The sequence below is a fragment of the Uloborus diversus genome, chromosome 1 (genome assembly GCF_026930045.1).
Source record: "Uloborus diversus isolate 005 chromosome 1, Udiv.v.3.1, whole genome shotgun sequence".
Classification (NCBI taxonomy): domain Eukaryota; kingdom Metazoa; phylum Arthropoda; class Arachnida; order Araneae; family Uloboridae; genus Uloborus; species Uloborus diversus.
Genome location: NC_072731.1, coordinates 246,790,241 through 246,806,043, shown reverse-complemented (window position 1 = coordinate 246,806,043; position 15,803 = coordinate 246,790,241). Strand labels below are relative to the sequence as shown.

Sequence of the window (15,803 nt, the reverse complement as noted above, 5' to 3'; positions counted from 1 at the left end):
AATCTGATTTTGATGTACAGATATACTAAGCATTGAATATTAAGCCATGATTCCTCATTTAATACATTTCTGGGAATAAATATTCAAATTTTTTACCCAACTCTCTTCTGTTTTTTTTTTTTATTTATACCACTTTATCTCTTTTGATAATTCTATAGTATTTATCTTTTCGTTGTATTTAGGCATCACATTGATAATGAGTTTAGGTTTATTGATATTTATTAATTTACTGTCATAATTGTTTTTTTTTTTTTTTTTTAGTCATTGAAATAAAATCAGAGTTTCATTGAAATTAATCATAGGTGTAAGGAAGAATATTTTTGTTTTTTGTACACATGTATGTGACAAATGTGCGGATAATTATTCTTATATTCATTTATGTTCAGAAAAGTCTACTCACATTTCTTATACTCCAATATAGGTGACCAATCAGATTGTTATAATATGCAAGAAGTATATAACTGATGATGGTAAGGTTAATTTGTGGACTATGCCTCGTGATACGTCTGTTAGCCGAATGAAAACTTGTATTACATTGTTTGAAGATTATAAGCAAGAATTAAAAAAGGCAAGGCAGGAAAATTTTGCGCCGTCAGTTGGGAGAAAGTTTGAATTTTTTGAAGTTCCAGTTTTAGGAACCTTTCATTCTTTTTACAAGAGACTGATAGAAGTATGTTTCATTTTATTATGACATCTTGCATGATAAGTATTTATGTACTGTAGGAAAAGTCGAAGCTTTCTGCTAATTAGATAATCTCAATTACATTTCGCAAATTTTGTTTAAAGTATTTTATTCATTACAAACTAATATCAATTACTTCTAACTACTGTTTTATCATGAGAAAAGTTGTAAATGAGAGTTTCATTTAAGATGTTACATTTTTCAAAATGTATACATTTTTCGTGATTCTAATTTTGTTCTCATACTTTTAAAAAAAAAGTCTTTGGAAAATTATTCAATTATAGAAATATTTTTGCTTTCAAGTTTTTCATTATCAAGTTGCAATGTTTTGAAATTGAAAGTAAAAATATATTTATAAATAAACATTTTGAATTTCTTCCTTACAAGTTCAATTAATAGAATTGACAATAAAAAAAAGGCTTTTTATCAAAAAAAAATGTAATTATGAATAATTTTTTTTTCATTTGTGCTAAAATAAAGCAAATTGTGTTGTGATGGGAAGAAGAAGACAGACCATTAAAACTAGGATTACTCTATTAGATGAAGAACATTACACCTTTTAGATTTTTTTTGTAATTTATTATTGTGGTTAATTTTTTCATCAGTTGTTGAATCATTTTGTTGGCTACTGTGTGCATTTTGTGTAGTTAGGTGAGTACTGTGCTTCTTATGTAAATTTTAGTGAATTGACTTCAATATCTTTTGTTCAATCTAGATTTGTGAATTGTTTGAAACCATAGATGAACTTTCAACTCTAAATCAATGTCACATTGAAGGTATTGAAACTTACTCAGCAAAGTTAAATTCCGTTATTAATGTAGTGAAAGGAAAAGGGTATGATCTATTAGATCATCGTAAAATGGATTTTGATGCTGATTGCAAGGAATTCAAGAAGCAAATATGTGAATTAAAGGTACGTAAATGCGTTTTCAACCTTAAAGTTTTGAAAAAAAAAATTATAGAATACTAACTATACCATGTCCTATTATATGTAAGACGAGAGGACTTGACAGACGTTGTTCTGTTCAATTTTTGTAAATTGAAAAGTTAAAAAATTTCAATAAACTATCAAGTGTTTGAACCGTTTTCTTGAAAAAAAAAAAAAAAAGTAAAAGAAAATGTTTTAAGCCGCTTGGTGTCAGAAGGCGTATATTTATTACAACTTGATTTATCTATTGCCCACTGAGCAGTTGTTTTATTAAATATTTTTTCCCCCGTATTTGATGGTTTGCTCCTTCTACCATACTCAAAGAATAACAAGAAGTTCCGTCTAGAACTATAAACACCTACTTTCCCGTATACCCATACTACTTTCTAGTACCTTATCAATATTCTCAAAAATAGCTAAAATCGCAAGTAGTTTCAAACATATTTTTTTAATATTTTAAGCTAATTTATAGGAATAAAATATTCCTTGCTCATCTAAAAAAATTAGATGCTTAAATGAGTTTAAAAAAAAAACGAACAAACAAAATAGCAGCACCTTTTAAACCAAGCAGCTAATACACTTTTTTTCATTCAAAAAAAATCGGAGTCAAGTGCCCCTAAATTCTCGGAGTCAGAGTCTGGAGTTTGGCGTCAAGAGCTATTTCCAACAAAATTTGTTTGAAAAAAATCCGCCTTCAAGTACGGAATCTACATTTACTTTCAGTTTCCCGGTAGGCGCTAATGTTAAGGGATTTGAACTGTTCAAAATTGAACGGAAAATTGTTCAAATCAAAAAGATATTTTCTATACAACTTTTTCATCAAAAGCTTTTTTCTAGAAAGTTTGTTTGAAGCAAATTCGCCTCACAGTTTGGAATTGCCTTGAATTTCCCCATAGGAGCTAATGTTAAGTTTTTTTGAACTGTTCAAAATTTAACAAAAAATAGTTCAGATCAAAAAGTGAAATATTGGAATGAGGTGTCCTCGCCGAGATCTTTCAAACAAAAAAAAGTTTGTTCAAATCGGACTATTTATTCAAAAGTTATTAGGGGGGGGACAGACCGACAGAGAGACAGACCGACAGACATTTTCCCCCATCTAAATACCCTTCTTTCCAATTTTTAATTTTTTGATATTTATTTAATTATTTTATTTATTTTTGACTTTTTTTTTTGTTTTTCACGATATTTTTAAGATGCATTAAGCCTTCTTTCATGCTTTTTTCTTCTTTTTCTGACTTTTACTTTGAAAGTTGGCTAAAAAGCGTTTTCAGATATTAAGTGTAAAAAACTAACTACCCATCTAGAACAAATGGGAAATCTCGCTGCAACATCCTCCATATGAAAAAGAATAAAACAATCGAATAATATCGTTCCAAAAAAATGATAAAGGTAAAAACAGTTCTCTGAATAAGCGAAAATCACTCATCGCTTCCCCCCCCCTCCCTACCGATTTAAAATAAACACATTCTTCAACTAAAATTACTAAAAACTTTTTAAAAACAAAAAACAATTCTTTGCAGTTTGAAATACTTCGCCAAATAAACAAAAAATACAGCAAATTATATTAACAGTAGCTTTAAAATGTAAACAAATGATCACGCAACTCGATTGTTTATAACCAAGGTCGGCAAGCCACCACGTTACTGTAATCCAGGCAATCAGTGAACAAAGTCAACTCCGACAGATTAGTGGTCCGATCTTTTGAACGAAAATTTTTGAAACTTCATATATTGCCTAATTTGTTCTTTCCACCAAAGTTCCTTCCACTGCACTGATCTTTTGTGTACAGAACTACCCTGTTGTAAATTTTCTGGATGAAATAAAAATTTGTTTCATTTTTAAACTCCATCATCTTTTCCTTTAAAAATGTACTGATTAGTTTGACAATCCTTAAATGACCTTTTAACATTGGTACCAAAACTCAGATGAATTTGAGCCGAGAAACAAGTGTTGCTAGGTCCGGTACTTTAACGGGACCTAAAATCGTTGCTTTTAAGAGAGAGAGAGAAATAAAAGGGGGCTTCATTCTCTCTCTCTATGTTTTATCTATTCTCAATTGACATATCACAGTAGGAAATTTCATTACAAAAAGCAGAGCTGGCTTACTGATTGTCCTTTGGCAACAGGTTAAATATTTATTTCAGTTCTCGCTCAACAATAGGTTAAAATAAATATTCATCATTTGGGAGACATAACCATCCAAAGTTTAAATTAATTAATTAATTAACAAAAACGTTTCCGATTCAATCCATCGTGCTTCGAAACCATGCTTGTCACAACTTAATTAAACACAAAAAATATGATTAAAATCTGTCCAGCCATTGAAAAGCCTTATGGTGATAAAAGTCCGCACAGAAGATTTTTATATATTAAGACTAGCAGTACCCCCACAGGGTACTAGGACAGTTCCTTCACTTTTTATTGATAGATTTAATGAAGAAAGTAGTGCCTAAATCGCAGCTAATCCTAAAAAAGTTCAAGCTAAAAACGCAAATTATTCCTGCTGTAACTAAGTTAGAGCATTGAAACAAATTGTTTAGAATGTGGAAAATTCTACCCTTTTCAACGATATATAATACTAGTGGTACCCGCACAGCTTTGCCCTTAGTTGAAAGTTAAAAGGTCATTTGGTTCACCTGTATATTTACAAAGAATGGATGACGAATTTCTCTCCGATTGGCTATGTTCATTCGCTCTCCCATTCCACGTCATGATAATTTCACTATGTACTCGTCCATCTTATGATAATTTTGCTCACGAAAATGCTCTTAAAATTGGAATAGAAAAATAACAAAATCGAATTTTCGAAAAATCGCTTCAAGGTGCACACCCTTACGCTACAAACTAACTTTGTGCCAAATTTCATGAAAATCGGCCGAACGGTCTAGGCGCTATGCGCGTCACAGAGATCCAGACATCCTCCAGACAGAGAGACTTTGAGCTTTATTATTAGTAAAGATAAAGATTAGTTTGTGCAAGCAATTTTTCACTCCCATATTCGGGAATTTATGTGAAATTTGGGCCTAAATTGGAATAAAAAAAGGAACTATTTATCGTTTTTTTTTTCGAATTATAGCCTATGTTACTCAGTAAGAAAGCACCTTTCATATAGTGAAGGAATTTTTCAAATGGGTGTGGTTGGTAAGATTACCTCAAACATATAAACACGCAAAAATCCACCCTCTCTCTTTATAATATTAGTATAGATTATTGAATGAAATATTAATGTTAATACTTTATGACCGGTTTTGAGTACGTAATTATTCTCTTTTGCTTTAAAACTAACTTTTTTATTTTCAGAGATACATCAATCAATCTACATCAAGAACCCCATACCTGAAAAACTTTTTTTTTTTCTGTTTTAATACAAATGCTTGTTATTTATCACATAAGTTTAAAAAGGAAAAGTGAGTTTCCAATTGAGACTGAAATTTTATTTCTCTGAAATGGATTTTTTGTAGCGTTGGTAAATTGGTGTTCGTTTTAATGGGATTTCACTGCATATATACGTTGCCATGAAAGGCTGAAATCGGGCAAATGTCAACATTCGCTAGTGAGTGTCAACATTTACATAGCTAAGAGCAAAGACATCAGAGAAAGATCTAATATTTCTGGTGAATCACTTGTGAAAATCAACATCCTCCAATTTCAGTTCTTCACAGTAGTATATATACAATATTTTTTTTTTCTTTTTTAATTTTAAATTCCTTAGTTGAATTAATTTACAAATCATAAATTGATATTTGACTTGGGGAATATTAACTCAAGAACTTTGTCATACTTCCCCTGTGGGAAACATGATAAATGCAATAGCTAAGTGCTTTGTGCCTAGACTTCATAAAACCTTCAATTCTTAAGTAAAGGAATTCATACGTAACTGTAAATCTCAGCAGGAACACAAGTAAAATGGAAGTTAGCTAGCAATCTGGGTTTATATTGAGAATAATACATTAGCATTGCACCTTGATAAAACCTTTCAAAGCCTGTGTGAATTTTTTTGTACTATCCAGATATCACAAATACCACATTGCATAAAAAATATTCACTTTAGTAAGTATCATCTTAAACTGACATTTTTTTTAAGGGGGTATTCTAGTGTAGAAATTCAAAAGAATAGATTTTTTTTTCTTTTAAAATTTTCAATGTTTAGACCTTTAAGAATAAGCCTCTGAGAGGATTTACGGAAATTCGAATTATTTTCGGAGTTATAGTTATTTTTGTTCAGATAAATTTTTTTCTCTCAATATATACCTGACAAACAACCATCAAGCCATGTATTTGTACCTTCCCAGTGTACTGTGTATTTTTTCAGTGTTAAATTCAAATTTTAAATATAAAACGGAAAAAAAAAGTCAAAGAGGAAGTAATTTGCATCAAGATAGACAAAGAAAAAGCCAGCAAATGTGATCAACAGCATAATAAACACTCCAAGGTACGAGCTTCTGAAGCTTCAAAAGAAGGCAGAACTGCTCTTATAGCTGAAAAATCTGCAAAGAATGTAGCTTTTTGAGGCATAGGAAGAACAATGTATAATGCAGGGATGCAGGCGCGGATCCAATGGGGGGGTCATGGAGGTCATGACCCCCCTCCCCCTTGCCAGACCAAACATTACACAACAGGGCCTTTTGAATCTTCCTGTTACTGAATTTTTCGAAGGAGAAATTGAGGATCACCCAGTTTGTGAACAAATTTAAATTATATCCAAACACAAAATTATGGGGGGGTGGGCGGCAAGTGTGGGTCAAGGGGGAGGTCATGGGGTCATGACCCCCACCCCTAGCTAGACCAAACATAGCCCAACAGAGCCTTTTTAAGCTTCCAGTTACAGATTTTTTCGAAAAAGAAATTGAGGATCGCTCACTTTATGAACAAATTTAAATTATATCCAAGTGCAAAATTAAGGAGGGGGGGAGTGTGGATCCAAGGGGGGGGGATCATGAGCCTACTCCCCTTAACCAGACTAAACATTACCCACCAGATCCTTTTTTATTTTTCCAGTTACAGATTTTTTCGAAGGAGAAATTGAGGATTACCCAGTTTGTATAAAAAATTTAATTATATCCAAGCGCAAAATTTACGGAGAGGAAAAGCGTGGGTCCAAGAGGGGGGGGGGGGGTATTATGAAGGTCATGACCCCACTCCCCTTAACCAAACCAAACATTACCCATAAGATCCTTTTTAATCTTCCAGTTACAGATTTTTTTCGAAAGAGAAATTGAGGATCACCCAGTTTGTGTGCAAATTTAAATTATATCCAAGCGCAAAATTAAGGAGGAGAGGAGACAAGCGTGGATCCAAGGGGGGGGGGGGTCATGACCCCACGGCCTTAACCAGAACAAACATTACCCACCAGATCCTTTTTAATTTTCCAGTTACAGATTTTTTCGAAGAAGAAATTGAGGATCACCCAATTTGTGTACAAATTTAAATTATATCCAAGCGCAAAAATAGGGGGTGGGGGAAGCGTTTTTGTATTTAAACTAGAAAGATTTTCGTGCTTAGAGCTCTGGCTTTAAGCAGTTTGAAGCAGCATATTGCAGTTATATATAGACTGCAATGCATATCTCAACACAAAATACCTGCTACCTCTAAGAAACGAGACAATGTAGAGACTTTGCTTTTAAAAAAAAAAGTAAAGAGGGGTGTGGGGCAGGGGTTAAAGTAAAGGGTCGCGAAGTGGACACGGAAAAAGAATCAAAATCCAGTTAAAGTTTTCCCTCCATGTATCATGAAACTTATCGAAGAATGTGACAAGGACATGTATCCTGGAATAAATTGCCTTCTTCGACTCATAGCTACAATGCCAGTTAGTATTGCCACAAGTGAGCGAACCTTCTCGACATTGCGGCGTTTAAAAACCTGGTTAAGAGCCTCAATGTGTGAGAAATGCCTTGTGGGACTTTCTCTCTTAAATATCCACAGAGACATTGATGTAAACATTGACCACATAATCACTAGATTCGCAAAGAAGTCGAAAAGGAAGTTAAACTTTGTCTTGTGAGAAAATGTGTGGAAGAAAACCGTTCAGAAATACTAAAATAATGTTTGAAGGGGACCCGGGAAATTGAAAAGGGCTCACCTTCACCAATGTTATTTTTCATAACAAAGTTTTCATGAATTTATTTTCAAATGTTTTTTAGGATCCCATAAGGTTAATTAAACTACTTTTTAATGCATAAATATTACACACTAACCCACTTTTGATGTGGAGGTAAAATATGTTTAACATTTCAAGCCAATTTAGTAGGGGAATGTGGGGCGAAATGAAATAGCAGGGCAAAGTGAAATGGTGAAATATCTACTCCGTTTTTAGCGCTACTTAACTAGTAATATTTTAACTATGTAGTAAGATATGTCATGTGTAGTCTATTCCAGTCAAGAAAATCTAATCGTATGATAATACAAGCAATTTTTAAAAAATGATACTCAAATTGTAATATTTTGTTGTAACTCAAAAATTATTTTGATATTATCGAATGATGAATTGGGACCTTCCAATATTCGTGCAGTATTTATTTAGTTAATATTTAGCTCGCCTGTGTTTTTAATATTTCTCACAATTAGTCAAAGTCACTCATTCAATCATCTAATAAATCACCCGCGTTTTATTTACTTAGTAATTTGATCAAAAATATTTTTCACAATCGAATAGAACATATTTCATTTGAAAAATATTTCAATTTTCTCTTTGCCCCAAGGAAAAAAAAGTGAACATTTTCCACATTTTTATTTGAAGAAACAATTTTACTGCCAAAAATCAAAAATAAGGTTTCAATGCAAGTTTTGTTATAAAATACAATATTTTTTCTTTATGTACTGTAATTTTCAAAACAAATTTCCAATTTGTTCATTTTGAAAAAGCTCAGTCATGTTAACTATTTCACTTTGCCCCACATTCCCCTACTAAAAACCCTGTATAATTTCACCGAGAGCGAGATGCTATAAAATAAGTGATTTCAATTCGAAACATTGTCATAATGATTATAACACGAGGATAAGGTTTTTAATTATACCCATACTTCATTTGAGTTTTTATAAATTAATTTATGTGTTAACTATAAAATATTATGTAACTAAGAAAATCATACCTTCATAACGTGTAAGTTTTATTGTATTTAGTTTATAGTATATTTACATTAGTAGTATTGTATTATATTTTATGTAGAAATTATTTCTTTCAAAGTAGTTGTCGATTTGTTCTTAATGCCCTGTTACAGATGACATACTATTTTGATACTAAATGCCGTTTCTATTAATATTATATGGCTTAGCCTAGAAACTACCATGCAATTTTTTTCATTCTACATTTTTTATAAGCTAAAAAATAAATCTATTGTTTCCAAAATAGCTTCTTGGATAGAAATGACTCTTCTAGGCTACACATTATTTTAAAATGTTAATAGTTGATTCCCTCAAAGAGGAATTAACAGACGAAACGCGGTATTAGGTTCTTCGATGAATTAAATGTATTCTGCCGCTCTGGCCTCTGTGACTCCTGAAGTACAGTTGACTCTTTTACCTGAACACCCAGATATTCTGAATACATTTTGATGGTCCCGGGAATCACGTATGCATTACTTCCGTCTCCTATACTGAACACCCTCTTAAACTGAAGACTTTCGTTCGGTTCAATGAGTGTTCAGAATAGAGCGAGTCTATTGTACTTCCTTAGCAAACAAAATACTTTTAATCAAATATGCTTTATGTGTTTTGTGTTCTTTTTCATGACTGAAAGTTTTTTATTTATGTAAAAGAGAAGTCAATTAAAAAATTAAATGAAATAGTTGCATTAATTTGTTCCTTTGGGAGGGGCTTGAACCCCTCTGGACTCCCCCTAAAATCTGCTACTGACTATTCAGTATGGTATCTGTACAATTTGAAATTCTTGTTCGTTTTAAATTTTTTCATTTTCATTTTAGTATAATCTAGTGCATTGACCAACATAAATGACTGCTGCTGCTCCTAGTTCAAATTAGAAAAATCAGGCCTCCACAAAGTTTAAAAATTGTAACATTTAGAATATACATAGTTTTCTTAGAAGCATACTGTAGGGTCTGGTGGGGGAAAGTGGTCAATGGGGTAAAGTGGTCATTCGTCAAATAAATGGCTATAGCTTGGAAATAAATGTTCAAATGAATGTGAAAATTTTATTGTAGAGTAGGGCAGTTAGAAACTACATTTTGAGTACTAAATTTTACAACTGGGAAAATTTTATTTGGTAAAAAAAAAATACTTTGTGTGAATATGAAAAGTTTTTAAATCTAAACACCTTTTTTAACTTAATTGGGAAATTTTGTTTGTTAGAATTATGAACAGATTGACTGCATAGGAAGCTTCCTACATGTCTCAAGAACTCTTACTCATTAGCAGTGAGCTGAATCTGTTTTAGATAATTTTTTAGAACAATTTAAGTAAGATGGGGTAAAGTGGTCATAATATTAGGCTTAACAAGTATTGTTCTTCTAATGTCACTTAACCATTAAGTATAAGGCAGATATAAATTAAATGTTAATTTCACTTAGTATGTATTGTTTTTACAGTAAATGGGGTTAAATATACGAGCATATGCGTATGCATACGCATATACTCGTGTAGGCACGTATATAGACGTATTCACATAAATGCAGCAATAAATACGTATATGGGTATCTACACGTATTTTTAATCTATACAGATATACATTTGACTATACACGTATATACTCGTTTGTACTCGTATATATATATAAACACTTATATACTCAGGTAGACATGTATATACAGTATATACACGTACGTACTCAAGTAGACACTTACATACAAGCATATGATATACAAGTATGCAGGGTGAGTTTAAACTTTTGGGCAAATTATTAAAAGGTGTTAGAGGGGAGGATAAGAAGCAGGAATCTTAAGGAACATATGGTCACAAACACAATACCGACGCGTTAAATGCACGCAAAGCCAGAAACTGATGGATGCAAAACACGTCAAAAATTTACTACACAAAGACAATTTCACACAACATTTTAAACAAATAGATGAAATTGGCGGCTTGCACCTGTGATACATGTGCGTCGCAATCACAAAGCACCCTCAGTTGTAATAACGAGACTTTCGAAAAACTTTCATCAGCCGCTGCGCCTTTGTTGCGATGCTTGTATTAGAGCTACTACAGGCTGTAACTTTTAACAACTGCTCTAAATATTTCTTTAAAACTAAAATCTTGGGTGAAATCATCTTTGTGTAACAAATTTGTGATTTGTTTTGCATCCATCTGTTTCTGGATTTTTGTGCATGTAGTGCGTCAGCAAACGTAAGTTCCTTATAATTCTTTGCTTCTCATTGGATTCACTCTGTAGGCACACATGTATATAAGCTTGAATACTCGTGTATACATACATGTACTGGTGTATACACGTAAATGTACATATATACGTCTATACAGGTATATAATCGATTTTGCATGTATACATACGTATACTCGTGCTTCACAATGTGAGTAGACATGTACCCAAACACGCACTGGATGTATCCACGAATTAACTCGTGTATACTCGTATCTGTGTGTATGTACACTTATATACATGTGTATACGTCTGCTGGACACGTATATACTCATGCATGCACGTATATACTCGAGGTACAAGTGCATACACTCATATGATGTTCGTTTACACGCGTATATACCCGTACATACACGTGACACATATATGCTCGTGTAGACAGGTATACTCTCCTGTAGGTAATCTTGTATGCATGCTTATATACTCGAGTAGGCACGTGCATGCATGTATCTGATGCATACATGTATCTACTCACATATGAACATGTTTACTAATGTTTACACGACAGTATATACTCGTGTATACACACATATGCTTTTGCATATACTTGTAACTATAAAAATAACCGAAATATACAAATATTAGGGTTGTTTATAATGGTTTTGCATCTATTTTTAACTATGACCACTTTACCCCATGCTATGACCATTTTCCCCCACCCCATGGGGTAAAGTGGTCATAAATACAAAGGGAAAAGAAAGTGTTATAACGCTACTTAAATCAATATTTATTTTCCTAAAACTCAATGTACCGTGTTCTTTAATAATGCAATGTAAAATAAAAACAAAAAAAGTTTAAGTATTTAAAGAATTTATTGTATTTATTATTCACCAAAGTTTAAAACGTACGATTTTATGACCACTTTACACCACCAGACCCTATTTTTTGTTTTATATATGCTAATAATGCAACAACGATTTGTTGGTAAGTAAGAAACAAGCACAAGATTTCAATACCAACGTTTTCAGATTCTTCATACATAACGAAGTATGGTAAAACTACGATTTAGACCGAAGAACCCCCCTTTTTTTTTGACGAGCATGTCGTAACCCCCCCCCCACACCAAGATACCATTGTTTGTGGGTACACGTTTGGTGCCCCCCCCCCTCTTAACCGGAGCCTGGATCCGCCCTTGCAGGGATGATTGTTCAAAAAATATAAGCATAGCATACCATTAAACCACTCAGACTTCCCAAAATGCGACTGCAAAATTTAAACGTGTTTTTCTCAAAACTACTTTATTCAATACGGTTGACAAGATACCTCAAGTTCTAATGCACCAATTTATTTAAAAATTGATACAAACTTTCTTAATACTATCAAAATTGTCTCCACATAGGGGTTTTTGTATTTTTTTTTTTTTTACTATTTTTAAAAAATTACCAAAGTTGAAAAAGGGTGCTAAAAATTACGTTTTTTTTTTTTTTTTTTTCAAAAAGACGCCATTTTGTGCACAATTTTTTTTTCTTTGTGAAATTGACTACTTCCAGATTCTTTTACATCCTTGTTTAATAAGAATCAACTTTAATTTCATGTTTGAGATCACCAGGAGGATCGGAATCTTGTCAACCAGTAGACACTTTTTTTTCTTAGACCCCACTTTGCTGGCCTCTAATGATTTCAATTTTGAATTTTTTTGGCACTGTTACACATTTTTATACTTCTCAAGTATCAATAAAAAAACTGATAAAAAATTGGTACTAAAAATGGTTACAGTTTTTTTTTATTATTATGACCTGAAAATTGAGCCTCTCCTAGACTAAAATACCCCCTTAATGTTAATTCTGAGCTTTGTGTAATGCTTAATGTATGATATTACATCCTGTATAAATACACATATGAAACTGCATTATTACACAAAATGACTGAATTAAGCAAAGTTTGCATATTTCTCTATGAAATATTCATTGGACCAATAATTTAGTCAACTTGGTAGAATAGCACTTATTATAAAATGGCTAAGCAATGCCTGCATGAAAGTAATAAAGCACTACTAACTAAGCCAGGATTTTTTTGGTTTGGTAAACTGAAATTTTTATTGGAGATTGTTTCTTTTTTTTTCCATTGAATTTTTCTTTTCTTCTAGGGTAATTTGCAAAATTTTATAAATAGCCAGTTTGAAAATGTTACTGAAGCTTATCAGTCACTTTTACTACTTGAGAGGTAAGATATTTATAAAAATTCCATTGCACAGACAGTATACAGCTCAGATTCATAGAGCCTTTCGAAATAGATTCAGTGAATAGTTCTTTTTTTATTCGAAACTTAATATTGGACTCAAAAATGGATCTTCATACTCGAAATAATTATCATATCGGCTCAAGTTTAGTTTCATTGGAAAGAGCGGAAAAAGTACATCATTAGCACATTTCCTGCCTATGATAAAAAAGAAAGGAGATTAGTAGTTAACAAAGAAAAAAGTTATAAGCATTTTAAGTTAGGAAAAATCAATTTTTTATTCATTTTTGCTTAATGTGGAGATATGTTTTTAGAAAACCGGAAAGCGAGGCTTACCTTAGGCGAGCCAGCAATTCTTAATGATTAAGCTTGAGAATAAAATGAAAAATTAACGATGAATGGAATTTATCTTTGCAACGGAACTTTCCTTAGTTTTGTTACCATGGTTACATCTTTCAGTGGGATATTAAATAATGCAGAAGAATTTCATGCAGATAGTAGTTAAAAGCTCGTTTTTATGTTCTTAGGGGCCATTCATTAATTAGGTATGGGTCCCGAGGGGGGGAGGTTGAAAAAATCTCTACATACCCTTACTTGGGGGGGGGGACAGACCCATTCTTACGAAATATTTTCCAAGTTGATATTTTACATTAGAAATCCCGCAATCAAGTGGTTCGGCAGGGATCCTATTTCATTTGCTCCTGGAAGGTAAAAAACATATTAGGATTAGCTATTTCTAATTTGCTTTACAAAGAATGAGTAGTGTGAAATACAATAAAAGAATCGCACTATGTATGGCATGTTTTATTTTTAATTAGTATCGCATCATATACAAAAAAATGTTGAAAAAACATTCAGTCTAGACTTTAACCTTTTAGTCAATATTTCTTTACCCAAAAAGGTTTAATTTAATAATTAGTGAATTTAATAATGATTCTAGGGATGTAAGATTCGTTATTTTACTACATATTTCGAAAAAAGAAGTGGAATCTTACGTAAGAATAGGGGGAGGGGTTTGCAAAATCTTACGTATCCTTACATGGGGGAAGGGGGGTCAAAAATTTCCAAAATCATCCTTACGTAATTAATGAATTGCTTGTTAATGAATGGCCTCTAAAACCTAAGGCACTAGCTAAGTAGTGGGTGTATGGGGTGAAAAGAAAAGTACCTTGGAACCCCAAATTTTACTTATTCCGTTAGACTAGTGATAAAATAGGCATCAAGTGAGAAAACTTAAAATCAGGGCGGTGATAAAAACCTAAGCATATTAATTGAAAATTGACACTTTACCAATGGACTGTGGGAAGAAAAGTGTAATCTCTGCTTGTTTTTTGTTATTAGGTACAACTTTATATTTTTTGCTAATAATTTCTTACTAATAACTTACTTGGTCTTCATTTACAAATAAAAATTGTTTTCAAAGTTTTATGCATTGACTACAAAAACAGTAAGACCAAACAGGAAAAATATCAGAATGGCTTCAAACAGCTAAGAAACAGATTTATTTTGAAAAAAAGTCCCAGAAAAAAGTTTGTAAGTATTGTAGAGGAAGTAATTTGATTTGCTTTTAAGAAAAATGTTTTAAGCAGATTTTCCGGAAAAGTAACGTAAAAACCAGAATATTTTTTGACATAGCATAGCAATTTCACAGAGCAGCAAGAAATGACATCAGAAGTCATATAAATGTATGAATCAAGGTTAAACTATGTAACTTTCTGTGTGAGTATATGAGTTGGTTATATATGGTATTTTTTGTTTGCTTTAAAATTTGAAAGTAAATTTTGTTAAAGTGAAAATTTCCTTGTTTATTGAATTTTAGGTTCCAAAACCTCAATATTTCTGGTCTGGATACCACTTGTCAATACCACAACATTTTCAAATACTTTGAATATGAATTAGATGTGATAAAAAAGGTAAGTAATTTTATCTTAGCCTTTGTGAAAATAAATTTGTTTTAATTCCTTTTAACATGGAATTATATTATTTTATTGATTATTGTTAAGAGTTCAATTTACTTTAATAAAACCTACCAGATTTTTTTATTACCAATTCAACTACATCCAAAACTTCCTTCGAGGTCTGTCTCAAATTAAGTTCTTCATAGTGTTTTGCTAAATTGAGAGCATTGAATATTTTCTGGTTCTTCTAAATGAAAGTACAGTTGACCTTCGCTACTTCACACTTCAACTTTCGAGGCTTCACTACATCGCGGTTTTTTCTATTTTTTTTTAAATCAAATGTAATAATTAACATTTTTTATGCACTCGTGTAAACTTTTTACTACAAAAGAATAACAAAGTATGTCTTTTAAGTAAGGTGAGCTCTTTTGAGAGGCTGTAGTTGTACTAGTTGAGGGAGTGGAGGCATGAAATCTCCGAAGAAAGTGAAAGGAATCGCTATCTCATTTTAACCGTTAAGCACTAACTGAAAAGTATATATCACTGTATTAATACTAGGGGATAAATACTTCTGTAGTGTAGATGGTGTTCAACAATGTACTAGCTTTTTAAGTTGTATACCTAATACCTTTAATGAAGAAAAACGGGGGCACATATGGTCACTAACTGGCAAATTAACTCATCATCAATCAGGTTGAGGTTTTTTCATAGGTTAGTAGTAGTGTGTAAGAACTACAAGTGTGTGTGTGTAGTTCATTTCTCAATAATTAACAATGTGATATCTTTTTAGTT

General features: G+C 32.1%; 1 protein-coding gene across 1 annotated transcript in view; it reads left to right on the top strand.

The window, feature by feature from the left end:
* LOC129219775 (dynein axonemal heavy chain 8-like) overlaps nt 1–15,803 on the top strand; it is a 189,951-nt gene that overhangs the window by 6,860 nt on the left and 167,288 nt on the right. Inside the window, exons 5-9 of the mRNA XM_054854077.1 lie at nt 422–670; nt 1,398–1,595; nt 7,751–7,761; nt 13,048–13,098; nt 14,933–15,026. Of these exons, the coding sequence (XP_054710052.1) occupies nt 422–670; nt 1,398–1,595; nt 7,751–7,761; nt 13,048–13,098; nt 14,933–15,026 (603 nt within the window). The remainder of the gene's footprint in view (nt 1–421; nt 671–1,397; nt 1,596–7,750; nt 7,762–13,047; nt 13,099–14,932; nt 15,027–15,803) is intronic.